Genomic DNA, 26,983 nt, shown 5'->3' with positions numbered 1-26,983 from the left:
GGTAAGAGAAAATTTGCCTTGTTTGCTTGTGTATATGGTGTAAGAGAGAGAGAGAGATGACTAAGGTACTCATCTGCTCGGCTGTGACAAGCTGTGTAAGTGAAATAACTTAACAGCACTTATGTAAATTATTTGCACAGAATTTATTTAGTATAATTGTATTAATGTAGCATAACAAACGGAGGAAATCTGTTGTTACATAAAACCTGTACATTTGTGGTTGATTTAGTTTATGACTTTCAAACACCACTTGATGCATACATACTGGACGTCAGTTATTTTGTCATTTGAAAGACAAATAACTCCCCCTCCTGCCAGCATGTTTTAATCTGAACATCTGAAAACAAATTAGAATCCATGAGTAGTCCAGATTACTGAAAGATAGCAGCACTGTGCCGACAGCACAGGCAGATTCATCGCACAAAACCATTTACATGTTTAATGATACCCATACATTTTAAAACACTGGAAAAGGTCATGAACGAATAATAAATGACAACATATTTGTTATAGCTGTGTTCCCTACAGCTAGTGCCAATGACATCCAAACAACAACACACAAAAACACAATCGTTCGATATATTTTCTACTTTGCATCATTTTACAGTACATACTTCCTTGATATTTCATTGAGAACAATACTTAAGATGAAAAAACAGTAACAGCTTAGGCTTCAACCTGTGAACAGGTTTTAACAATTGAAAGTCAACTTCAACTGGGCTTTGTATCTAAAAAAATTAAATATTCTAATCGCACTGCCCAGTTGGGGAAACAAAGCAGCAGAGGGGTATCATTACATGTACCCCTCCATATACATACATACTGTATACAGACAGTGAGTGTGACAGACGCAATCATCAGAACACAACATATAATCAGGACACCATCATACATGAGAAAGTGCAGGTCTGAATTACAAGGTTGATTTAACAAAGAATTTTACCATTCAACAGCAGGTGCCTCTGAGAAGAACACTCATTCACGATACTCTAGCAATATGAGTATTGGACTACATGGGACGAATACATTATGAGGAACAAACTGTGTATCATGGCTTTAAGGATTTTATGGGGACATTTAAAGTGCTTTAAAGGAAGTCTGTAATTTGAGTTTTTTTTTCTTTCATAGATTCCTGTTGTCTTACCCCCAGTAGGAAAGGAATATATTATATCAAATATTATTTCTGAGTAAAGGCAGATTAGTCCAGCACATTGTTCGCCTAGCTTAGCAAAAAGACTAGAAACAGCTAGTGTCATCAAGAAACATCTCCCAACAACTCCAGAGTTGTTCTTATTCGCTATTAAATTGGTCTCCAATAAATCTTAATGTGGTTCATTGACAGTACTGCTCAGGACAGGCTTCCCTGTTCCACTGGAACAGCTTCCTTACACCTACCACAGCAAATAAAATAAATGAGGAGTTGGTGTTGTATTTATAGATGGTTGATGTGAAGCATTTCACCATTAGCAATGAGATTCTCATTTCTTAACCTTCTATGTTGAACAATGTATTCCAGTTAATGATGCTCTAAGTAGGTGTTGATCCCCTTTTATGTATGAAATGCCGTTTGAATCTAAGTAAAAAAATAAATTAAAAAAAAGCACTATATAACTGAATCGATTTTCTTCAAATGTCGTCTTTTGAAAAACATCATTTTGAAATAAGTAATTGTATTTATTTATTTTTGAAAATGGATCAGTTAAATATTTATGTTCTGCTATATTTATTGCCATATATTTTTATGGTTACTTTCATAGCCATATTTTTATTCATTTCTTTTATCTACCTATTAATTAATTAATTCAATTTTGACTAAGACAGCATTCCATAAGCGGAAAGTCCGACCAGATAGCATAAAGAGTTATAGCTTTATCAGACAGTGTTAAGCCGATGTGAGGAAACTCCAGCCTCCAGGCTGCATAAAGACTCATGAGACAATTCATAAATACAAAAACACAAAACAAATGACAACTACATTTTTTTTTAAAACACTGCTGTCATATCCAGATTTTTCAGCTTTCACAAGAAAAAAATTCAGTTGTACAGGCAGGTTTTTAGGTATGTAAGATAATATCTAAGTGGCTGAAACCTTTATCTGAAGGGGAATTTATGAGGGAATCTTAATGCTTCTGTGGACATATATTTTTCCAAAGTGTTAGTTTGTCTCAGTAACTGTCAGAGAGTAGATCAGACATATGGTAAAATACATTGTAAAAATGCTGAAGGAAATAAATAGGAATTTGTATAACAAAAACAGAAAAACTAATCATTTATGTGTTTGGGATCACTGCTGAGTTTGATACGAAGGCCAAAATACTTTCTTTGCAATCCATGCATGGCTCGACCCGTAGTGATTAGTTTGGGCAGGTTGTGAATAGCATCATCATAGCTACTTAAATCTGATATTCGATCCCTCGCTAAGAAGCAGTTCCTGCCATCTCATCATGTGAAAACTTATGATACATATCAATCACATTTTATTTGTAAAGCCCATATTCACAAATCAAAATCTCTCCAATAGGGCTTACAAGGTGTGATATTCTCTGCCCGTAACCCTCGGCAAGAGTAAGAAAGAAACGACCAAATAAAACCCCTTTTAAGAGAGTGAGTGTGTGTGCGTGCGTGTGTATGAGAAAGATGTACCATTGTGTGTAATTTTGTATTGATTCCTGTTAGTTTAGTGTATCTCTGTCACTTTGCATAGTCAGATGACTTTTAATCTAACTCTTGTCCAACAGATCATGTGCAAATTAATATTCTATTTCGTACATTGTCCCTTGCAATTAAAATAAAATGAATGAATAAATAAATATTGTGACAAGAGTTTAGCAACACTGTGCCGTCATCCCTCAGCTCACGAACAGCCACTTGATCCTGATGTCACATTTTTCATCACAACATATGATGATTGCATAAAATAAAAGTAGCTTCAGAATTGTTGGAATGTGTAGATGTTTCTCTGCTAACTGAGATAACATGTCCCCCCTGCTTCCATTGAAAAAACTGAAAACCCTTTGCACACTGAGTATCTCTAAAACAGACAACAGAGCTGTAACTGTCTGGAAATATGAAACCACAGTTGAATAAGGCAAGATTTGATATTTGTAATAAATTGTAGTCAAAGTTTGCTGTATTTTAGGTCAATTTTACAGATGAACTCATTACTCAAATACAACCATAGTAAGTTATGTAAACCAGATGTTCATTCATAAACTTGACCATTTCATAAAATAATCAATTGAGTGATGTCAACACTGAGACACTCCTGTACAGTCCACTCTGTGATCCTCTGTCTGCTGCATAGAGGAAGAAAAGGTTGAGGGTCTGACAGGGAAAGCCACCTTAATACAGAGTTCACATACAGTGGGGCAAAAAAGTATTTAGTCAGCCACCAATTGTGCAAGTTCTCCCACTTAAAAAGATGAGAGATGCCTGTAATAAAGAATCCAGGAAATCACATTGTAGGATTTTTAATGAATTTATTGGTAAATTCCTCGGTAAAATAAGTATTTGGTCACCTACAAACACGAGTGGCCTAGCCAGTCTCCAGATCTCAACCCAAGAGAAAATCTGTGGAGGGAGTTGAAAGTCTGTGTTGCCCAGCGACAGCCCCAAAACATCACTGCTCTAGAGGAGATCTGCATGGAGGAATGGGCCAAAATACCAGCAACAGTGTGTGAAAAGCTTGTGAAGACTTACAGAAAACGTTTGACCTCTGTCATTGCCAACAAAGGGTATAAATCAAAGTATTGAGATGAACTTTTGTTATTGACCAAATTTCCACCATAATTTGGAAATAAATTCTTTAAAAATCAGACAATGTGATATTCTGGATTTTTTTTCTTCTCATTTTGTCTCTGATAGTTGAGTATACCTATTATGGAAATTACAGGCCTCTCTCATCTTTTTAATTGGGAGCAATTGCCCAATCGGTGGATGACTTAATACTTTTTTGCCCCACTGTATGACTTCTATGGTTTAGGAAAAATACATGTCATGATATCACAGGATACAACCTTCTCTTGTTTGCTCATGCTTAAAGAAGATGCATGAATTCCCATATAAAGGAATTTGAGTGAATAACCCTTCAGGTGGGGATCAGTTTAAGATTGCATCCACCTCATCCGGGGGTCAGTCTACAGTCCACACTGGGACTGCTGCCGGTGTCTGCGAACACTACACATCTGGCTGAAGGACTGTCCACAGCGCGAGCAGCTGTAGGGCTTCTCCTGCGTGTGGACTGTGCGGTGCCTCTTCAGGTGGCTGGATGAGATGAAACTCTTCCCGCAAAGTGTGCATCGATAACGCCTCTCCCCGGTGTGGATGAGGAGGTGGACCCGCAGGTTGTTGGGCTGGGCGAAGCCCTTTCCACAGTGGGGGCAAGTGTAGGGTCTCTCCCCTGTGTGCACCCGCTGGTGCAGCTCCAGGGCAGCTGCACTTGGGAAAAGACGACCACAAAATGCACAAGACACAGGCTCTTTAGAAGAGGTAGCATCGCTCTTATAAGGCTGCTTCTGGCTGGTCGTTATGGCAGAAGGAGCTGAAGGGGGAGGGGGTGGAGCTGGTGCAGTGAAAACAGCGGCAGCAGTGGTGGCCGCAGCTGCCATGTCAAAAGAAGCAGCAAAGGCAGCCATTTCATGAGCTCCACCTGTGAAAAGCATAGTTGGAGGGCAATCTAAAATGTCTCCACCTCCCTGTGAGGGAAAGGAGGCAGAGGGGTGTCCAGTTTCTGTGTTACCCAAACCCAACTGTGCTACCGCATACGCTGCACCAAGATGGCTGACCCTCTCCTGCATCCAGACCAGGTCAAGGCCCAGGCTGTGGAGGCGGTCGGGGGTGGGCTCATCTGATGCTACAGGGGCTGACAGCTGAGAGAGATGAAGTTCTTCTTCCATGCAATCATCTGTCTGGATCTCTGTTTTCAGAGGAACATCTGTAAGGCTCACTCCAAGTTCCCTGCGAGCAGCTTCAGGACCCGGGAGGCCCCCATGGCTGCCTGCCAAACTGTTTCCCAGGACCTCGATGGCTTTATCTTTGGCTCGTGGTTGGCAGGTCAGATCCACTGTGGAGTCAGTGGGAGAGGAAGAGGGTTGGTTGGTGGAGGGGGTAGAAGGGGTGATGACACTTCTGTCACCAACATTACCATGGAGGACCTCTTCATTGGGCTCCAGAGCTGAGGAGGTGCAGAAAGTCAGAGAGCAACAGGGTGAGTGGATTTTAAGGAAAAGGAAAGGGGAACAACTCAGAGACCTGATGAATTGAATTTAGGGAACTCAATGTACATACATTGGGGTGGGGGCAATGTAAGGAGATGTGATAAATTGAGATGCATCAAGATGCATCGAACTGTTGACTAGTGAATCTTAATCGAATTGTATTAATGGTGAAGAATCACACTTTTTTTGGTTGGATTGGTCTGTCTATGGGTGCTAAGGTGGAAAGATAAACTAATTGCAAAGATTTTTGAGGGGGAAAAGCATGTCTAAAACACGATGTTAACAAAAAGCAGATCTGTCTGGTACATTTGCTACTATGGTAAATATCTCAAGTTTTCTGAACTTTGAAACAGAAGGTTTTACATGTTTCAAACTCATCAGGTAACTCTAGTTATTCAACCAATAAATATGGTAGTGTTAATGTAGAAAAACTGAAGTTCAGACGAGGTGTAAATGTTTCACCAATTAACATGTTCAAACTACAGTAAAGGCTGTAAATAAACAAATTAAGCACTCACCATTTGATAGGCCACTCTCTGCCCTTATGTTCACCTCCACCTTGAGGTCCAGGTTGCAGTTGTCTCTTTCCACTTTCTCCTGCTTCACCAGAGGCATCCCCTTGGTTTCACCCTGCTGTGAAGGTTTACAGGACAACAATTTGTTTTACTCTGAAGCAGACTCAGCTGCAGAACTGCCACAACCACAGAATCTAAACCTATGTCCTTTACAATATGAGTGTTTGGATTTAAAAAATTCAGATAAAGCATGGATAGGGAACATCTGGCAAGACTGTTTGATCCGGACTGCGAGGCAATTCATAAATACAAAACACACACACATATACTTATACTGTACACACACACACACACAGAAAGACAATTATCATTGATGATCATTCTGGAGCTGAGAAGGAAAAAGGATATACAACGAAGAGCAGCCCTAGCAGTTTAAAAACCCAATGGCTCGCTCCGATGACGGAAGAAGAAAGAAGGTTGTTGCCATCTAGTCTTTCTCCTGTAGTGGGCTTTGTATGCTCTCATAGTATGACAAGAAAGGGATCCAGGTTCTCTCAAAGTTATGTGTGTAACCTTTCTGAGTATATCTTATTTTCTCCAGTTTCAAGAAGGACATGGTGTCTCTAATCCATCTACTGAATGTGTGAGGTGTTTGTTCCTTCCATAAGAGTAGTATCAGATGTCTGGCAAGCAGAGAGGTGAAAGCTATGACAACATGGGACCTACCCTTAAGAGGACGAGTTTCAACAGTAAAGCCAAAAATGTTACATAATGAGTTTGGAGGGATGACCACACCAAAAATTATAGAGTAAGCCTGAAAGATATCTGCCCAAAATTTTCTGAGGAGAGGGCAAGACCAGAACATATGTATGTGATCAGCTGGCTGACTTTTACAGCAGGGGCAAGAGGGGTCAACTTCACGGAAAATCTTGGCAATTTTAGCCCTGGTCCAGTGAACGCTCAGGAGGATTTTAAATTTAATTAAGCTGTGTCTAGCGCAAGGGGATGATGTGTGAACTAAGTTTAGCGCAGCTTGCCACTGATCTTCTCTCAGTACCACCCCTAGGTCTTCTTCCCAAAGTGTTCTAGTTTCTTGCAGTGACTGGGGGAGATGTTGCCGATTTGATTATAAAAAGGACCAAAATTAAGCCTTTACGGTGTGGAGAAAAAGTGAGAAGATTGTCAGCTGTGTTATCTGCTGGTAAATTTGGAAATGAAGCAATGTTTTTCTGCACAAAATGTCTTACTCCGATATCTAAAAAAAATTGATTTTGGCAGGTCAAACTTCTCAGAGAGTTGTGCGAATGATCCAAATTTGCCCTAGAAAAAGAGGCAACGTGTGGAAGTAATGCCTTTTGCCATCCTGATTTTAAATGCTGAGTAGAGGGTGGGATATTGCAATTATTGACAACTGGGGAGTGAACTGACATTGTAGACAGGTTTAAATGTCTTTTAAACTGCGACCAGATTCTAACTGAGTTAAGGAGAATTGGGTTGGAGAAGAGTCGGGTATGTGGGGTCAGAGGGGACGGAGTGCATAAGACAGAGCGCAACTGGACTCAAGTCTTCCATCCAGAACAATATTTTCTTGATACTACACGCCCAGTAATAATGTGTAAAATTGGGCAGAGCCAAGCCAGCTAGCCCCCTGGGTCTTTCAGGCGATTGCCTTTTAATCCTGTGTGATTTACCATTTCAGATGAAAGACGCTATGCAATGGTCCAAAGTTTTAAAAAAACTTTTTCCTTATCAAGATAGGAATGTTTTGGAAGAGGTGGAGAAATTTTGGTAATAAAACCATTTCAATTAGGTTAACTCGACCGACCAAGGAGAGCGGCAGACCGGATCATCTCACCATATCCTGTTTAAACTTTTCAAGGAGCACTCCAAAGTTCTTTATAAATAGCAGTGAAAAGGTGGGCGTGATTTCTACTCCATGGTATCTAAATCCCTCCTTAACTACTTTGAATGGGAAATGTGATGGGGAAATTTGAGAGGCAACCTGATTGAGAGGGAACATTTCACTCTTTTGGGGCCAGTTTTTCAAAAGTTTTAATCTGGATCAAACTGATCCAGATTTGGAAATCTCTTTTTCTGCTATCCAGGATCACGTAATCCATTTTATTTTTATGCTGGTTTTTCAAAGCAATGTGGGATTGGATTACTCTGATCCGGATTCAAACTTTTCAGGATTACCAAATCTGGATTACCTGTGGTCTAAATGGGATCACAATGTAGCTATGTAAAGAACAATAGGTAGAATAGTGTGGGGTCACTCCAATATGCTTTATTTGAACAGAAAATAGGACTGAACGAAACAGCAAACAAACAATATAAACATCCCCCTCCATTGTCCATTTCTTGGAAACAGTCAGTCCACTCATCTGAGACCTACAACAAATAAATAAATAAATACATACTTTACTCACAAATACATTATGGATGTTTCGAACAGGTTTCAAACAAAGATTTATTGAATTGAACTGGATAAAAAAAGGCTTAAATGTCCAATACTTAACAAAATAAATCACTTCTTAGTTCTTGTTATGAGTAGTTCTTGTTATGAGTTCTCCTTCTTCTTCATCATCATCATCTGCTTCGTCTGCTGTGGAGAGACCAGCTTGTCCAAGCTTGGCCTTTAGGAGGCGGATCTCAAGTCTGGCCTTGGTTTGCTGCAGTCGGGCAAGAATAAGCTGTTCCTCTGCCCTTTCAGTCTCTTTCTTTGGGTGCTTTGAGCCTTTCTCTGTGGGTCCTGTGGGAACTATGCCTTCTGGCTCCACCTGTGATTGACCTTCTCCCTCGATTACAGGGCTGAGATTAAGAATAAATGTTTCTGAAGAAGGCTCACTTTCTGCTGTCATCACAGGCTCACCATCCTCTGCAACATCTTGGATCCCATGCAGGGCTTCTGACTTTTCACCTCCAATAATATCAAGGACTATGTCTGTGTATTCACCCCTCTTATATGGGTTGTTGCCTGTTTGGCTGTTCTTGGCTTCAGCGTGGTCTTTTGTTGCCTTGGCCTTAAGATTCTTCCACGGAAATCTTAGTTGCTCTGTTGTCCTCTTCTGGCCAAACCCCATGGCATTCACATGTTGTGTGATTTCAGCCCAAATTTCCTTCTTCATTTTACTGCTCAATTCACCATCCTTGGCAGAACTAAAAGATCCTACCAATGACCTATAATGGCACCTAACACCCTCCAGTAGGGCGTGGGTTTCAGCAGCAGAGAAATTCTGGCTTTTCGAGTCCATGGGTCCACCGCTTTGATGTAGCAAGCATCATTTTATAGGCCTTGGGTATGATTCCATTAATTGAACACAAGACAAAGCAATTAAGCTAACAGGTGTGTTTGGGAAGACCAATTTACACAGCCATATGTATATCCAGCCTTTCTCAGAGGACTCAGAGAGAAGGTCACAGAGAGGCAGTGACATGGCAGGTGTTGTCCATCGCCACCACAGGAGAAGATACCGTTAAAGGGTGTATGTTGAGCGTATAGATCCACTGCAAGAAATATACAAATGAGGAGCTGTATGCTCGGTTTCGCTTCGGAAGAGCTGATATTCAGTACATTGTGGACCTTCTCAGGCCCAACCTCCAACGCAGAACCCAAAGGAGTCATGGTCTGTCTGTGGAGGAACAGGTCCTCATTGCTCTTCGCTTCTATGCGTGTGGGACTTTCTACCAAGTTGTGGGTGACTACATGGGTGTGAAAAAATCAACTGTTTGTGATGTTCTGAAAAGTGTGTCAACTGCATTGGCCAGCCTGACTAATGAATTTCTTTCATTTCCGAAGGATGACCAGATCATCCAGGCCAAGCAGAATTTTTTTCTTTCGGGGAATATGCCCAATACTATTGGAGCAATCGACTGCACCCATGTGCACATACAAGCACCTCATGAGAATGAGTGGGAGTTTGTAAACCGAAAGGGGAGACACAGCATCAACGTTCAACTTGTGGGCAACGCTGAGCTCCTCATCACAAACTGCGTTGTGAAGTGGCCTGGGTCTGTCCATGATGCGTGCATCCTGAGGGAGAGCGCTCTATATAGAGAGCTCCAAACCAACCGACCAAATGGTATCATATTAGGAGACAGTGCCTACCCTCTTCTACCATGGCTTAAGACCCCTTTTCTGGCTGCAAACACGCCTGAGCAGGCATGCTTCAACACTGCTCATTGCAAAACAAGATGCACCATTGAGCGCTTAAATGGAGTTCTGAAGAGGCGCTTTGCATGCCTTAACTACTTGAGAGTGGAACCACAGAAAGCATGCAACATAATACTTGCTTGCATAGTCCGACACATAATCGCGACCAGGTGCAAAGTCCCTCTCTGTGATGACGTCCCTGATGCACCTGAGCCCATTGGAGACACTGACCAAGCTCCAGCATTCTGTCAGAATGAGGGCCCGACTGGATGACCAATAAGAGATGCAATTGTTAGATACAATTTTTGATAAGTCCATGACTGATGATTGTGTCAGTGTGATTAATGTTTAATGAACAAAGACAGAATTTATTATTTGAGTTCAATATTGACAGCTGTTTGGGGGATTATTTTATGGGGCCGAAATATTTATAATTTATAATTTGCTGTACTGAAAGGTTGCTAGCCTACATAGCCTACCTACTTTATGTACTTCCTGTTGAACAATTCAAGTGAAATTGATGAATAAATATAAATACTGTAAAATCCATGATACAAATGTTGTATTATTTAACTAACCAATTTTAGTTACCTAGTTTTATTACTGATATCCACCATGAATCCACCCTCCTGCTGGGATCAGTTTAATCCAGATTTTTGGGATCAACATGATCCCAATCCTACCAAAAAGTTTTGAAAAACCCAAACTCAAGGTTTGATCCGGATCAACAACAAGATTAGATTACGTGATCCAATCCAATTTCTGAATCCTTTTTTTCTTTTGAAATACCCATTTTCATGATTTGATCCAATCCGATAGCCGTAATCCGATCAGATTACTTTTGAAAAACCGGCCCCTGCGGCCGGTATTTCAAATTTGTAATCCAGATCAGAATGATCCGGATAACCAAATCCCCCTGTCCTCAGCCACGGATCAACCTGATCTATCCCGGTATTTCAAAACTTTGCTGGATTGGATCAGAGTGATCCTGATACCGGCAGATTGGGATGTCCAAATCCGTCCCGCCCCCTGGATCACAGACAGGAAACAGGAAATGGAGCCAACATTTTACAGAAAAAGGAGAAGCTAGCTCAACTATTGTCTCTGAATTAAAGTATAATCTTAGCCAGTGTTGATGCGTCCTCAGACTAGATGAAAGGCAATCATTATATTGAGTTAACCAATTATGTAAATCAGCACAAAGTTGAAAGAAGAGCTCGGCGATCTCTAATTAAGCAGAGTTCGCGCTAATGCGAGCTAACGCTGCTCCATTGACTCCTGTGTTAAGGAGCTAACAAGCTAGTAAATAGGCTAGCGTCTGTATGTCGCGGTCCACAGTCCATTTGAATGCATTCACTCGCAAGGCATTGTGTGTAGATTTTAAAATGTGTTGTACATATCTTTTTAGGAAACAGTTGTTAACAAAGGGGACAGCCCTAAAACCTTAATATTAGATTTTCTTTACAGATGTCTGTGGGAAGAGACTTGCACAGACTTGCTCCAAATGGCATTACTTTTTGAGCTTTGGCTATGAAAATTAAGTGTGTGTGCTGAATGCATGTGAATAAAAACATTTGACAGAGTTTCAGTGGAGGCCTTTATCAGTGGGTAACTTAACAAAAAAAACTGTTACTTAAATAAGGCATTCATATTCAAACTTAAACATACAAATCAAAGTTTTGTTAAACAAAAGCACCAGACCTTATCAATGAGGATCAAGAGAAATACAAATTAACCATGGCATTTCGAACTGCTCTTCCTGCTGGTTCATCTGCTTGATGTGGTGGTGGTGGTGGTGGTGGCGGTGGCTGCAGCTGTGGTACTTCTGCCTCAAGTGGTGGTCTGTCCAGGATGTCTTCATTCAGAGGAACTCTTCTCAATTGGGCAATGTTATGAAGAACAATGCAGGCAGATATTATATTGCAGGCCTGCTTCGGCTCCACATGAAGATAGTTCAGGCAGGCAAATCTGCGTTTTAAAACACCATTGATACGCTCAATTGTTCCCCTTGTTGCGCTGTGTGCATTGTTATACCTCTGCTGTGGGTCACATGTGACAGTAGCAAAGGGGGTCATAAGCCACCGTAGAAGTGGGTAGCCACTGTCACCCAGGAGGATACCATCCGGTGCAGTTTGTTGCAGTCTTCTGTAGAGATGACTTTCTCTTAGAATCCGTGCATCATGTACAGAACCAGGCCATCTCACAACACAGTTGGTTATTTTAAGGTCAGCATTCCCTATGAGCTGCACGTTGATACTATGCCGTCCCTTTCTGTTGACAAATTCCCATTCTCTTTCATGGGGTGCCTGAATGTGTATGTGGGTGCAGTCAATGGCACCAATAGTGTTAGGCATCCTGGCAATTGAGAAGAATTTTCTCTTGGTTTGTGTTATTTCTTCCTCAGTATCTGGAAATCTCACATACTGGTGAATTAGACCAGCCAGGGCTGCTGCCACTGAATGCATGACGTGTCCCACTGTAGACTTTGTCACAGCCAGGCCATCTGCAATGACTTCATAGAAGGATCCACAGGCAAAGAAACGTAGGGCAATAAGCACCTGCTCCTCCACAGGTAAGGCATGACTCCTTCTTGTAGGACGTTGAAGATGTGGGCGAAGAATTTCACATATATACAAAATATCTTCTCTTCGAAATCTATACCGTGCATAAAGCTCATCATTTGAGTACTGCTCAATGAAATTACCTCGTTGGACATACTGACGAGGCTTGTATCGTCTCTGACGGTGCCGCAGGACATGTACTATGGATGTCATGTTGCAGAAGCAAAGGTCATTGACCTAACGAGCCCAGTTTTAAAGTCTGTGACCTGTTCTTTCTCACCTGCTTTCAATTTAGCTTTATGGTATTTAAGGCCTTCCTTAGTGATAGGGCTTTCTCAGACAACATGGAGAAGAATAAAGGAAGTAATTTCACAACAGCAGAGACAACGGCCCTTTTTGAGGGTGTTCCTGCCAATTACCAGGCCCTTTTTGGAGGTTTTAGTGGTCCTGGACAGAGTTCTCTGTCCTCAAAAGTAAAAAATAAAATATGGGCCGACATAACAAGGCAAATTAATGCCACTGGTAGTGGCCAACGGCGGAGTGTTGAGCAGGTTCGGCTTAGGTGGAAAAACTTAAAGCAAAAGGCTACGAAGGACCATTCTGAGGCGAAAAACCCCCAAACAGGGAACAAGTCCATAAAACGTGGGGAGTTCACTGATACGGTTTTGGACATCATAGGAGGTGAGAGTTCCCAAGCCTTGTTTGGAATACTGCCAGCTGGTACAGGGGAGTCAATCGACCCCACGGAGCCTCTGAACCTGTCTGCTGAATTGGTCACCCTCACCCCTGTGGAGCTGGCATTTGAAGAGCCCAGCACAAGCCAGAGCCCTGTCTTGGAGGAGATGTGGAATCCACCGGCACCACCACCACCATGTAAGCGCAAAAGGCAAGCTGAGAAGGGGGATGGCTACAATGAACTACTGAAGGTGGAAACGGAACGGGCTCAGCAACAAATAATTCTAACAAATGAACAAATCAAACTAACACTTCTTAAACAAGAAGAAGTTCAGTTAAGAATTCAGTTGCTGGAAAAGCAGTTAAAAGACTGAAATGTATACTGCATAGTTTAACACTGTTTGTTTAATAAATCACATTGTTTTTCCTTCATAATTCCTTGTTAATTGGAGTTTGTAATGTCACTTACACGCAGTAGTGTAATGTTTATTCTGTGTTGCACTTCTGACGCCGATTTGTTAAAGCATTGCAGTGAACAGCGTGCATGTTTGCAGAAAAAAAAAAGGAACGTGAAAAGGAAATAAACATTGATCAAACAGCAGTGAAGCTTAGTTGTATTAAACAAAGAACTTTGGGAGCAGTTACACTTCAACTGTTCAAATCTTAACATGTAATCTCCCTCAAATCCACCTCTGAGGTGTGTTGAGATATCTATGTTTTTTCTGTATCTTGTGATTATATTTTACCTATATCCTGTGAACAAATATTAGCTGTATAATCCATATAATCAATAATGCTACAACAGTTACTTTTAGTTAGAATGATGTATAATCTTTTTGACTCAGACGCAGGGTCAGGCCCAGAGCATGACCACAGAAAGAGCAGGTGTCAACCTGAATGTCAATCTGACCCAAAATACAATTCGGAGAAAAGTGTGTGATGGAAATTCATCTTGAGATTTGAAATAATGAAAGCACGGATGCTCAGAAAAAAGAGGACGTGCCAGAACTAATACAATAAGGTGCTTCATGAAATATGGTGAGAAAAAGATATGAAATCCTCCGGAAAAGTATTATCTGCTGGGTCTCTCCACTGTGGCAGGCTCCCTGTTTGCCAAGGCCACAGTGGTGGGACACCTGGTCAGTTGAAAGTGATGTGCTTGCAAAAAACTGCACTTTGAGGAAACAGTATACATCTGGCCAATAACTGACCAGATGAATTCCCTCAAAGAAAAAGAACCGCCTCTGTGCCCACCCTGTGTCTGATTATATATACTGTGGACTTAGGATTGAACGGGGCTTCTTCTCGACATGATCCACTGAACCTGGTGACGTGTCCGGCAGAACCCCAGAGACTCTCTGTAAGTATTTCAGTGAATACAATAAATGTTCAATTTCCAGAACTTCATGTATAAGTGTCTAATTATTCCTTCTCAAATCCTGGATCAACAAACACGCTTGTCCAATCGCCGGAGGCGAGTTCAAGTTTAAAAGCCTGGCGACGACAGGTGGGATCAGGGTGATCCTGATTTTTAGGATCAAACTGATCCAGATTTCCCACTTAAGTTTTGAAATACTCAACAGCAGCTTTTAATCCGGATCAAAGGCAGGATTGGATTGCCAAATCTGAATCTGAATCTTCAGGATCAGATTTGCTTTGAAATACCCGTTTTTAGGATCTGATCAGGATTTAATCCAATCCAGGTGGATTAATCCTGTCGGATCATTTTGAAATACCGGCCCCTGGAGATTAATTTGTAGCCAGATATCTTCCCAAAATTAGTATTGATTGAATTGACGGAACTGCAGTTATAGGGTAAGATGTATATAAAAGGAAGTTATCTGCATAGAGGGATAATTTGTGAGTAAGTCAACCTCGCACTATGCCTGAAAACTCACCAGATTGCCTAAGGGCAATGGTTTACGGCTCTATGGCGACGAGGAGGGGCGACAGGGGGCAGCCATGGCGGGTGCCTCTACCCAGGGAGAAATATTCAGACTGCTGACCGTTGGTAACTACTGCGGCTAAGGGTTGAGCATATACAAGTTTTATCCAGGATATAAAAGCTTCACCAAATCCAAATTGCTTGAGCACTGAGAACAGGTATGTAAATGGTAAATGGTTTTGTATTTATATAGTGCTTTTCTAGTCTTGATGACCACTCAAACCGCTTTACAGTACAGATTTACATTCACACATTCACACACACATTCATACAGTGCATCTATTCGCAGCACTTTGTTGTTCTAACGGGGGCCATTCAGGGTTCAACATCTTGCCCAAGGACACTTCGGCATGCAGATGGGTCAGACTGGGGATCGAACTGCCGACCTTCAGGTTGGAGGACGACCACTCTACCCCTCAGCCACAGCCGCCCCATGTATGTGAGGGACTGAGCAGTTAGACCAGAGAGCCACAGAGTTTCTTTGAACAAAAAGTAGTTTTTTAAATTTAGTTTCCATTAACAAGAGGGGAAAAAAGTAAATTTCACAACCGGTAAAAAGGTAAATTACTCCAACTAGCCTCAGGTAGCGGCTGGAGACCAGTCAACAGCATCAAAACCAAAAAAAAAACTCTCAACTGAGAGATGGGAACATATATAGCGGCTGGTCAAGCCACTCAAAACAAAGAGGGGGACACACATAGACATACTAACATTGAAAACAAACTACAGCCACAACATGACATCCCAGTATTAGACCATATAACATTAACTAAGGGAAATTAATTAAATATAAATATCAAACAATAATTAAAGATTTAACAATTACAAATCGGGATAAGGCAACAATGTCCTTCCCCATGATGGCACGAGACATGGTGCAGTCCAATTAGGACTCAAAGCCATTTAAGGTGATCTGCTGCAGCTGGGCCTCCTTTTGCTGAATGGCCACATGACTCCAGCAACAACCCCCAGGAACATGTTTCAGAATGTCAGTGTGTGGTTGCTGGTGCGGCCATCACAAGGTAGTTCCATTCAACTCGATCGAAAGCCTTTTCGGCATCAGGTTAAATCACCATTTCAGGAACAGGGGCTGACGGGGAGTACACAATATTTAGGAGTCTTCTCAGGTTTGAGCTAGAGTGTCTATTCAAAATAAAACCTGTCTGATCTGTGGATATTATTTGTGGTAGTAACTTCTCCAGTCTAGCGGCTAGGATTTTAGACAGAATTTTATAATCGCCATTCAGTAAAGAGATATGGCGATAAGAAGGGCACTGTAGTGGATCTTTACCTTTTTTAGGGATAAGTGTAATAGCAGCCTGTCGTAGGGTTGATGGAAGCTCTTCAGACGACAAGGATTCATTAAACATGGCTTGGAGCAGTGGGGATAGTTCAGGTTCAAATCCGGCCCAGGTGTTTTATTACATTTTAAAGATTTAATAGGGTCTAAGATTTCTGTGTTGGAGATCTCTCCTCCAAGTGGTGAATTGTGCTCCGGAGGGATAGAAGGAAATGTGAGTTTGTCAAAGAAGCTCTACATTTTTGGAGAGTTCTCATCCTGTTCAGACCTATATAGGTCACTGTAGTATTGCGTAAAGACCTTGTTAATCCCTGAATGGCTGGTCACAGTCTCACCATTTTCACCATGAACCTTAGGTATGAGGCGAGAGGAGGCAGATTGGAAGGCTTGTTGGGCTAACAGTTTGCCAGCCTTATCACCAGATTCATAAAAAGTACAAATTAAATAGAAGTAATAATAAAAATAAAAAGGCTCGGCTGAAAAACTTGCTTTAGCAAATAGCAAAAAGAACACGTGCTACCTATGCTTAATCTCTACACTCGTACTCTGTTATTACAGAAAATATGTTCCAATAAAAGGATATGTGCACAACGCAAAGTCACTAGGAATAACACTCTTTAAGAGTAGCAGGAACAATAAGAGGAACAGATGTTGGGTGACGTGTGCCACCCTTTTTAGATTTGAAAGATAATATAGCCTAACTGAAAATATAGTATAAAATAGTCTATTTAGCCTCTTAAAAAATGTAGTACAACATAGGAAGAGAGAAAAATAGTTTTTCAGGCATCTGTACATAAAACAAAGTTAAATGACCAAAATTAAGTCACAACAACATAGTAGGCAACCAAACGTGGCATATAACTAGAGCATTTTCTAAATCTAAATCAATTTTTTTTAATCCAACCGGGCCTCTTAAGCATCACGTGGCAGTCAATGTAAAACGAAAAATTTTCATTTATAACGAAAGTTGACTAATATGAAGTCCTATGGAGTGGGCTACGGTTAGAGTTCATTTAAGAGGATGTATCTGGAGTTAGATTACTCACCAGTGTGAAGTAGATAGCCTACCCACGCTATGTTTCAGCCTGCGTGGAAGTATCCGAGCCCTGATTGCCCGCAAGTCTTCCCAGAAATAAGAAAGCTTCGTCGGGTGAGAGAAAGATATGCTTCTCCTGTCTGTCCTTGTCGATAACCTAGAGCTTGGCAGGGAACAGAATCCTGTGGTTGAATCCAGCATTTTTAAGCTGCGACTGCACTGGGATGAATGCAGCTCTCTTCCTGGAGATATCAACACTGAAGTCCGGGAAAAATTTAATTTGTGATCCGCGAAAAGAAACGGAGGTGGCCTCTCTTGCTAGCTACAGGATGCGCGCCTTGGTCTGGAAGTGGTGAATTCGCACGATGAGGGGACTTGGTCTGGAGTCCGCTGGATTCTTCCTGACCATGGCGATCCGATGAGCCCTGTCAGCGATCATTGAGGTAGGGAAAGCCTCCACGCCCAAAGTTTCTTTCAGCAATGTCCTAATGAATGAAGTGGGATGCAGTCCTTCAACTTTTTCAGGCAGTCCTATTATGCGATGATTGTTTCGCCTGGATCGGTTTTCTAGATCATCCAGTTTAACTTTCAGCTCTTCGTTATCTTTTGAGAGCGCTGCACAAGAGGATTCAAGTCTCTCAATTCTTGTGTGCATGTCATTCAGTTGAGCAGAAAGTTTTGCTATGATGCGCTCCTCCATGGACGTCAGCAGTCTCTCCATATCTGGCAGGGTTAGCAGGTTGCTAGCCTCCGAGTCCGGTTGTTCCACCTTAACTTGTGGTTCTGCCGTTTGGCCTGCTTTTCTATTTATCTTCTTCATCTTCAGGGTTAAGATCAATGTTAGCACCGATAGTTTCATGTAATTAGACGGATTTAAGAAGGATTTTGACCGAATGTGAACAGAGTATTCCCGGTTTGCAACCTACTCTGCCAAGCGTCAAACCGGAAGTCCCTAATAGGATTGTTTTGAATCAAGAACTTGTCTATTACATTCAAGAAATATGTCCCATTTGACCTTGTTATGATTTTAATATTATCACTCATCTTCTGAAAACCTTGAAAATAAGCAGGACTAATTGGTTGCCGCAGAGCCCTTACACAAATTAGCCGAGAGATGTTTGCGGGGGGTTCAAATTAATGCTTGATGTGTGAAACCTCCATGTTGAATTTACACAGTTTTATCCATTGTATCATACAGCTTTTGTCATTCCTCTGGCGAACAGATTTCCTAAGATTTTTATTGTTATTGAAGTCGTTGTTGTTCTAATGATCAAAAAGGGGGAACTGTGAGAGAATTTTCAACCATCCTCATTCAGTAAATCTTCTCAACACGAAGGGAACAGTTTTGTTTGGTTGCAGCCATCTACTGTATGCGCAACACGGTGCTTATTAGCACCTACCTTGCACCTGCCATTAGATATAAACGCAGTCACAATCCCTGCAATTGTTTTCAGGCTTTGTAAATCCCAATACATGTGCTAAATTAAAGTATTTGCATCTACTACTCCCAATATTTCATGTAGAAATGCCTGATATTGCATATTTATTAAGGCAAACATACTACATGTTATTCTCAGTGCGCACCGTTAGTAGATCAGCTTGCATAATTTTTTGCAGGTAAAATCAAGTTTGCACACGTTTTTGCACGCACAAACCTTTAGTAGATCAGGCCCATTGTGTGTTGATCTGTTTTCAGTGAAACACAGAATCATTCTGGCGATTAATCTTTACCTCTGAAATGTGATGAAAGGATTTTTCTTCTGAGGAGGCATGAAGAGACAGCAGAGGCTGATGGTCATCAGGTCCTGGAAAATAACACAAGACCCTGAGCAAGTACTGTCCAATGAAGCTTTTACACCTCTATACCCTGTCTTAAAACCTAAAAACCTCCGGCAGTGGCTAAATGAAGATCCACCCTGCCTGCTATGCTCATCACCATCTACCCTCAGATACATCCTCACTGGTTGTAAAGTAAGTCTCTCCCTAGGTATGTAATAGTTTGCCCTGTCAAGGTTGGCATCGGCGGTTTTGTTGCAACATCCACCTGCAAGCTCTGGATCAGGAGGACACATCCCTAAAATGTTAGGGACCCAGGTAGGGCTGCTCGATTATGGAAAAAATCATAATCACGATTATTTTGGACAATATCAGAATCACGATTATTTAAACGATTATTAATATGTGCCCTTATTCTGAAGTCTATGCTTCATTTTTTTAATCACTTCCGGTTCCGGTAAACACCGATGACGGCTGTGTGTCTTATTCCTCCGTGAAACCAGGATATCGATGCCTGGTTATTCAAACCCTTTATGATGGCAACCCTAACACTCTCTGACCGACTGACCGGCGCGGAGAAATGCGGGTCCGGTCAGACCGGTCTGAACAGCCAGGCGGGAGCGCGCTTGAGAATAGCGGTGTGCGGCGCAGCCGCCACATGGTCTGCTGCTGCCTTCCTTCACTTTACTGCTGCTTGAGAGTGAGTGAGTGCCAGTCATCTGGGCAGCTGAATGCTTTGGGCGAAGGACTGAATTGCGCATGCGCGCCTCTTTCGAAAAAATGCCAAATAATCGTTTCAACTCGATTATAGTAGTTTGGAGATCGTTTGACCCCATAATCGTAATCACGATTAAATTTGAATTTGATGAATCGAGCAGCCCTAGACCCAGGCCTGATAAGCGTTAGGTGGACCTACCTTAGAAGAAGGCGTCTCGTGATTAAAAGGCCGAAACACCGGATGATTCTATGGTACAGAACTGAAGATATGTCCCCAACATCCACTGGTGGTTGGTAACAACCCCTAACATAAACTGGTGTTAATTAGTGCAGAACTCGCAATTTGTCTCATAGGGCTTTAACATGGTGTTACATCCTCTGCCCTTAACAAGAGTAAGGAAAAACTACAAAAAACTTTTAACAGGGTAAAAAAAGAACATAGAAACCTCAGAGAGAGCAACATGTGAGGGATCCGTCTCCCAGGACGGACAGAAGTGCAATAGATGCCACGTGTAAAGGAGATCATCATCAAGATAAAGGTTTTAGCAGCATTGATTAGGGTAAACATTTTGAAAGAAAAAAAACGAAGGTCAATGAATTGATGGATTATTGTCAGTAATTGTCAAGTATCTGAGGAGAAATACTATATATCAAGCAGTCCTGCTGGAATCATAGTCTATGGTCAGCAGCCAGAAAGATCATGATCCACCATCAAGATCAGATGCCACTATAGTCCACAGTCATTGTCCACTGCCGCCAATTAGGATCCATTATCAGCTGCCACCTTGATCATGGTCCACCACCATTATCAGGTGCCAACACGATAAAGGATCCACCATTGTTATCACGATGTCACATGTAACAACTTCTTCAAATAATAATAATAATAATAAATAAGGACAGAAATACTACCTAAAATGCCTGGACACTACTTTTGTGGTGTAATCCAAGTGTCCGCAAGCCCCGACGTTCAAATTCGACTCGAAACATGTTTTAAGCCTATAGGTCAGTTACCCAAAGTAGAGATGCTAGGGATACTCCCACAGGTGCCTATGATAGCTTATGTGTAGTATGTGTGATGTATCCGGTGTGTACGTGGGATCGTGTGTCCGAGGAGGATAACAGCGGACATTTGCGGCTAAAAACATGCTAAAAATGTAAGAGCTTCCGGACACTTGGATGACACCACAAAAAGAGTATCCAGGCATTTAAGTTATTTTTTCTGTTGTTTTTAAAGTTTGAATTAGTGGTCACCAGTGAATTTAATTTTGTTGGATTTGGTGTTCTCCCAAAGTGTTTTTTTTTACCCTCCCCTCAATCGGCATAGTGGTGAGTAGATCAGATGAATGCATTTTCCTTTTTCTGTGAAATATCCCTTTAAGATAAGCAAATAAAATAATCTTAAATAAACAAACCTAGGATAAATAACTAATAAGGCCAAACAATTTTAGTTTGATGAGTTAAGTTAAGTGGGAAAAGTACTACTAAGTAAAGTTTGTCTTTTTCAGTGCACAACAACACATTCTTTCTGTTATTTATATGAAAATCAAACTACAGAAATGTATGTTGTGAAGTACCAACACAGTGGAGTTCCTAAAATAAACTATGATCACCACACTGCAGTTGTATGCCCCCGCCAACCACTACAATTTCAGTGTACATTTTTTTTAATAATTTTTTTCCAATGTGACCTTTACCCATGACAACTGAAATGCAATCACTTCATCTTTGAGTCCTAGTGACAACTGATCAAAAGAAATTCCCTCAAGTCAGGTGTTGAAAATTCCGACTCAAGAGGCCAAAAACATGCACAAGGCCACAGTGACCTTGGTCATCCGTGAGTCCAAGTGAATGCCACATGTAAAGAAATTCCCTTTGAGCATTGTTGATATACTGTGTTCCAGACAACATAAGGTCACATGACCTTGCCCTTTTGAACTCTGACCACCAAAATCTAATCAGTGTGTACTAAATTTGAAGACATTCCCTCAAGCTGATCTTAACATATCATGTTCAAGAAAAATATAAACATACTTTGTGAGGCCACTGTGACCTTGACCTTTTTTTTCATCCGCAGTCCCTGGCAGGTTGAAGAAAACATACAAAAGTACATAAGCCTTAACAAAAAGTAAGGTAAACTACCCGGTGATATCACTATATTAATGTAAATTAAAAAGGACACAACAAATCTATTGCCTACTCTCTGTCTGCCAGTGGTGCTTATGAACTGGGGATGCTTTAGTAAATAAAAAGTTATTATTAAACTACTTTTTATTGTTATTAATACAACAATAACATAAACAACAGGCTGAAATATATAAAGGTTACATACAACTATTTTAGTCTGTTCAACGTAATACAGAAATGATCCCTAACTAATCAACGACAAAGTAGAAAGTTATGGATAATTTTATTAATAATTCACATTAACATTCAAATTAATTAGGATACTAATTTTAGCAATGTGAAAACACTTACCGAAAGCATGACCACCTGACTTAAAGACGGATCACATCTGTTCTGATTAATTGCCAGGTCTTAGTACCTACTGTATATCCCACACTAGTCATGCACTAAAGCATCAATATTTAAGGACACTTGATGATGACGGAAGACACTTGGTGTCTTCCGTATTGCCTTCACCTTTCACACACGGAGTCTATGTCCATTTTTCTATACAATCTATGGTATGTGTTATTGTTTTGCATCTGTTTGGAGGGATTTCTGATTATTTATGTTTGTTTTGAGTCTATCAATATTTAATTCATTTCACATTGGGCCTAAGAATCTAAGGCCCTGTTCACAATGGCTATAAACCATCTGTCTCTGGTGATTCCGATCACAAGCGAACAGCTCTAGGATGCATTGAAGACATATTTGACATCTGAACACATTTGTGCTAGGACACAAATGACACACGTTCTTTAGGCAATGTGAACCTGAAATGTATCCTGAACCACAATGAAGTTGTGACCACCTGCTCAGCTAACATAATAAATAAAAACAGTTGATTTGTTGTTGCACAGTTGTGTAAATGAGGCCCCTGGTCTCTACCACCTCCTTAGGGATATATCTGTATCTTGAGCTGCAAAATTTTCCACTAAGTTCAGAAGCTTGTTTCTCAACTGCATCTATCTGCTGTTTGCTGCTGAGCAGGTGTTGGGCAGTGGTTTTATCAGAGCTTTTTCAATGAAAATAGCTGATACTTCTGGAAAAAAAATGACATCAGTAAACATTAAAGTGTCTCTTTGTTGAGCTGTGTTGGAGGGAACAACACAGATGGAATTTGACCACTTGAAGTGTCAGAGGTAAATTACACTGTCGAAGCCTCAAAGATGGGGGACTTTGGATCTCGTTGTCATCCCTCCCTTACATTGAAATTACTTACAGAAACCAATAACTTTCTCAATGTAGATATGGGAATACAATATCTATTTCGATACAATAGAGATGAAAAATATGTTAAGCTATCGAAGAGGGTCCCTCTGGTTTTCAGTGATGTGCTTCTATTGACACAAACTGGAGTCAGGTCCTGTCTACATACAGTCCTGCTCACCATTATTGGCACCCAAGAAGTTTAAGTACATAATGTGGAATATCTCCTGAAAAAACTGAATCAAGTGACACAACTTTTTTCTATAGAGAATTTGTGTTTGATACAAAAGAGCAAATGATAAACAACAATTTAAAACAATAAACAATGGGGGGGAAATGTTGGCACCCTTTTCTGTAAATCAGTATGGAAACACATTATGACTCACCTTTGGTAAATCACAAATGAGAATCACCTTGATAAATTGTCTGTGCCCATGTGACATGAACTAGCCAATGAATGAGGACTTCCTCGTCACAATGGAGAAGATAAGAGCTGTCTGAGTACATCTGAAGGGCTATTACTTTAATCTGGATGATGTTTTCCTACACGTGGCATCTATTGCACTTCTGTCCGTCCTGGGAGAGGGATCCCTCACATGTGGCTCTCTCTGAGGTTTCTATGTATTTTTACTCTTGCTGAGGGTTAAGGACAGAGGATGTCACACCATGTTAAAGCCCTATGAGACGAATTGTAATTTGTGAATATGGGCTATACAAATAAAATTTGATTGATTGATTGATTGATTGATTATTTGCATACACAAGACCTCCAAAGGGTAAAGGGCCATCTCCAAAGACCTTGGTATCCCTGTTTCAACAGTGCGTAATGTTATTAAGAAGTTTGTCAAGCATGGAACTGTCAAGAACCTCCCTGGACGTGGGGGGAAGAGAAAAATTGATGAGAGAAGTCTTCGAAGGTTGGTGCGAATGGTGGAAAAAACACCACGTCAAACATCCAAAGACCTGAAGGCCAACCTGGAACAGTCTGGGGTCAGTACCATACGCCGCACACTAAACCAAACAGGGCTTTATGGGCGAGGAAGACAGCATTGCTGATGAAAAGACATAAAAAGGAACGACTGATCCTGTCCAAAGAGTACCTGGACAAATCGCAGTCCTCCTGGGAAAATGTTCTGTGGACAGATGAAACAAAAATAGAGCTTTTTGGCAATGCACACCAACAGTTTGTTTACAGACGGCGCAATGAAGCCTACAAGGAAAAGAACACCCTACCAACAGTTAAGCATGGTGGAGGATCCATAACACTGTGGGGCTGCTTTGTTGCATTTGGTACTGGAGGCCTTGACCGTATCACAGGAATCATGAAATCAGAGAATTATCAAGATTCAAGGTTCAAGAGTTTTTTATCAAATGCACAACAATAAAATTAAGCAGTCGCTGGCAATGAAATGCTTGAGTCACAGGCTCTTTTCCAGCAATGCTCAAAGTAATTACAACCAAAAAACTAAATTTGAATTAAATAGTATAAAAAAGAATATCACAAATTAAAAAAATAAAATAAAATATATATATCTTAATATATATATATATACCTGAAGAAAAAAACCAATAGTGCAATTATGTGCAATAGTGCAAATATGCAATATGCATCCCAGTGTAAGAAAACTTGGTTTGAGTCGAAGATCATGGGTCCTCCAGCAAGACAGAGACCAAAAGCAGACATCCAAAAGCACGCAGGAATGGTTGAACAGGAACAAATTGACTGTTTTAAAATGGCCAGCAATGAGTCCTGATATCAATCTGATTGAAAATCTTTGGGGTGAGCTGAAATCTGCTATTGGGAAAAAGAACCCTGCAAACGTTCAAGAGCTTGAACAAATTGCAAAGGAAGAGTGGGAGAAAATACCAGCTGAGAAGTGCAAGAAGCTTACAGATGGCTACAAGAAACGTTTGGAGGCTGTCATCACTGCCAAAGGGTGTGCAACCAAATATCAAAGAGGGGTGCCGTTATTGCTGCACGTGATGTTTTTTCTGTTTCTTCTTTGAAATTACAATAGGCAAGTTGAAAAAACATTTACTTTGTTAAATTACTTTGGACCTCAAATTAAAAGATCCTGATATAAATTTGGTACATTTCCATTTATTTCTTAAGATTTTGGACAAGTTATGCAAAAAATGAAGGGGTGCCAATAATGGTGAGCGGGACTGTACAACAGTGGGATGAACAGGAATGAACCGGAGCCCAGCAGCAGTAGGTCATGTGGAAACCTCATAGAAAACCAACAGTGTCTACTCAGCTGCAGACCAGTAAGATAGAATGAGCTGCAATCAGTATCATTACTCGTGTTTCATAGATCAGTAAAAGGTCATCAATAAGATCAAAATATAGGTTACCAGGTTGTGACATTCATGAAGTCAGTATGTGATTTCATAACAGTGTATATGAGGACATGTGTGTGTGCCCGGCCTCCCTCGGACTAATGTCTCCTCCACCGCGGGCCAGCTGCTGCCTGCCCCTCTTTACCTTCGGGTGGCCTGAACTCCTCCCGCTGAATTCGTCTCCTCATCTTCCTCTGGTAGCTCCTCATTTTCACGTCCATGTATCGCAGCTTTTGCCGCAGCGCGTCGTTCTCCTTCTCGCTCTTGTCTCGCTCCTGCTCCATTTTGGAACGCAGCGCCGCGAAGCCATCGTCCACCAGTTTACAGATCTCCGCCACCGCAGAGTTGGCCAGTATCTCTATGATCGAGGCAATCTGCGCCTGGAAGCCGACACAGTCCGCCATCATTGTCTCGGCTGTGTGTGTGTGTGTGTGTGTGTGTCCGTGCACGGACAGGTGTGCGCGTCAGGGCTCGGGTGTCAACTAATCCACACGGTGGTGTCTGATCGGAGAGACATGCAAAATACTTGGAGCCGGATTCACAGTCTGTGTATCTGTCCCCGACTGTGTGCAGCTCAAGTGTTGTGTCTCTATGAAGTGCATGAGTCGCCCTCTGATGACGTCAGTTTGTTGTTAAGCTTTACTTTAATCAGCTGAATCAGAATCTTTCCGTTCCCAACCTGACACTGATGTTACTCTGAAATCCAAATAATCCTTGTTCAGAATAGTGTATGTGATCTTCCTCTGGTTTGAAGCTTCCCGTCAGGCTTTAAACTGATAGTCACCTGAATATGAAACTTCACTCATCATTAGATTAGATTCAACTTTATTGTCATTGCACAGTACAAGTACTACAACGAAATGCAGTTTAGCATCAAACCAGAAGTGCAAAAAAAGGCAGTAAAAGTGCAGAGTATTGTGCATATTTAAAGTCAATCAATCAATCAATCAAATTTTATTTGTATAGCCCATATTCACAAATTACAATTCGTCTCATAGGGCTTTAACAGGGCGTGACATCCTCTGTCCTTAGCCCTCAGCAAGAGTAAGGAAAAACTACTAAAAACCCTTTTAACAGGGTAAAAATACGTAGAAACCTCAGAAAGAGCCACATGTGAGGTATCCCTCTCCCAGGATGGACAGAAGTGCAATAGATGCCACGTGCAGGAAAACATCATCAAGGTTAAAGTCTTCAAGATTAAAGTCTCTAGCAGCATTTGATGAGGGTAAGCATCCCGAAGGACAACCCCAACATGACATGCCAAGCAGTCCCGCTGCAATCACAGTCCATGGTCAGCAACCGGCAGGACCACGATCCACCATCCAGACCAAAACGCCACTCCAGTCCTCAGTCACCGTCCACCGCCACCCATCA

General features: G+C 41.3%; 1 protein-coding gene across 2 annotated transcripts; it reads right to left on the bottom strand.

The window, feature by feature from the left end:
* Positions 1–128: 128 nt before the first annotated feature.
* Positions 129–26,210, bottom strand: LOC128437131 (zinc finger protein 1 homolog). Of its 2 annotated transcripts, none has more exons than XM_053419166.1 (4): positions 25,755–26,210; positions 19,133–19,206; positions 5,735–5,849; positions 129–5,173 (listed from the first exon to the last, which is right to left on the bottom strand). In XM_053419166.1, exons 1-4 carry the CDS (start codon positions 26,014–26,016, stop codon positions 4,137–4,139), a joined length of 1,488 nt encoding a protein of 495 aa, XP_053275141.1. In that variant the 5' UTR covers positions 26,017–26,210; the 3' UTR covers positions 129–4,136. The 2 variants fall into 2 exon arrangements, with proteins under 2 accessions (XP_053275141.1, XP_053275142.1); XM_053419167.1 differs by having other exon boundaries at positions 5,735–5,846.
* Between the last annotated feature and the right edge of the window lie 773 nt (positions 26,211–26,983).

The sequence above is a fragment of the Pleuronectes platessa genome, chromosome 3 (assembly GCF_947347685.1).
Source record: "Pleuronectes platessa chromosome 3, fPlePla1.1, whole genome shotgun sequence".
Lineage (NCBI taxonomy): Eukaryota > Metazoa > Chordata > Actinopteri > Pleuronectiformes > Pleuronectidae > Pleuronectes > Pleuronectes platessa.
This window is presented reverse-complemented; position numbering and strand designations above follow the sequence as displayed.

What these genes read in the sequence shown, in the direction of transcription:
- LOC128437131 (XM_053419166.1), bottom strand. Translation starts at nt 26,016, where the DNA reads ATGATGGCGGACTGTGTCGGCTTCCAGGCGCAGATTGCCTCGATCATA. An exon ending in GGAGTTCAGGCCACCCGAAG is followed by an intron (nt 19,207 to 25,754) that starts GTAAAGAGGGGC and finishes GTTATTTTCCAG; the next exon opens with GACCTGATGACCATCAGCCT. An exon ending in AGAGAGTGGCCTATCAAATG is followed by an intron (nt 5,174 to 5,734) that starts GTGAGTGCTTAA and finishes GCACCTCCTCAG; the next exon opens with CTCTGGAGCCCAATGAAGAG.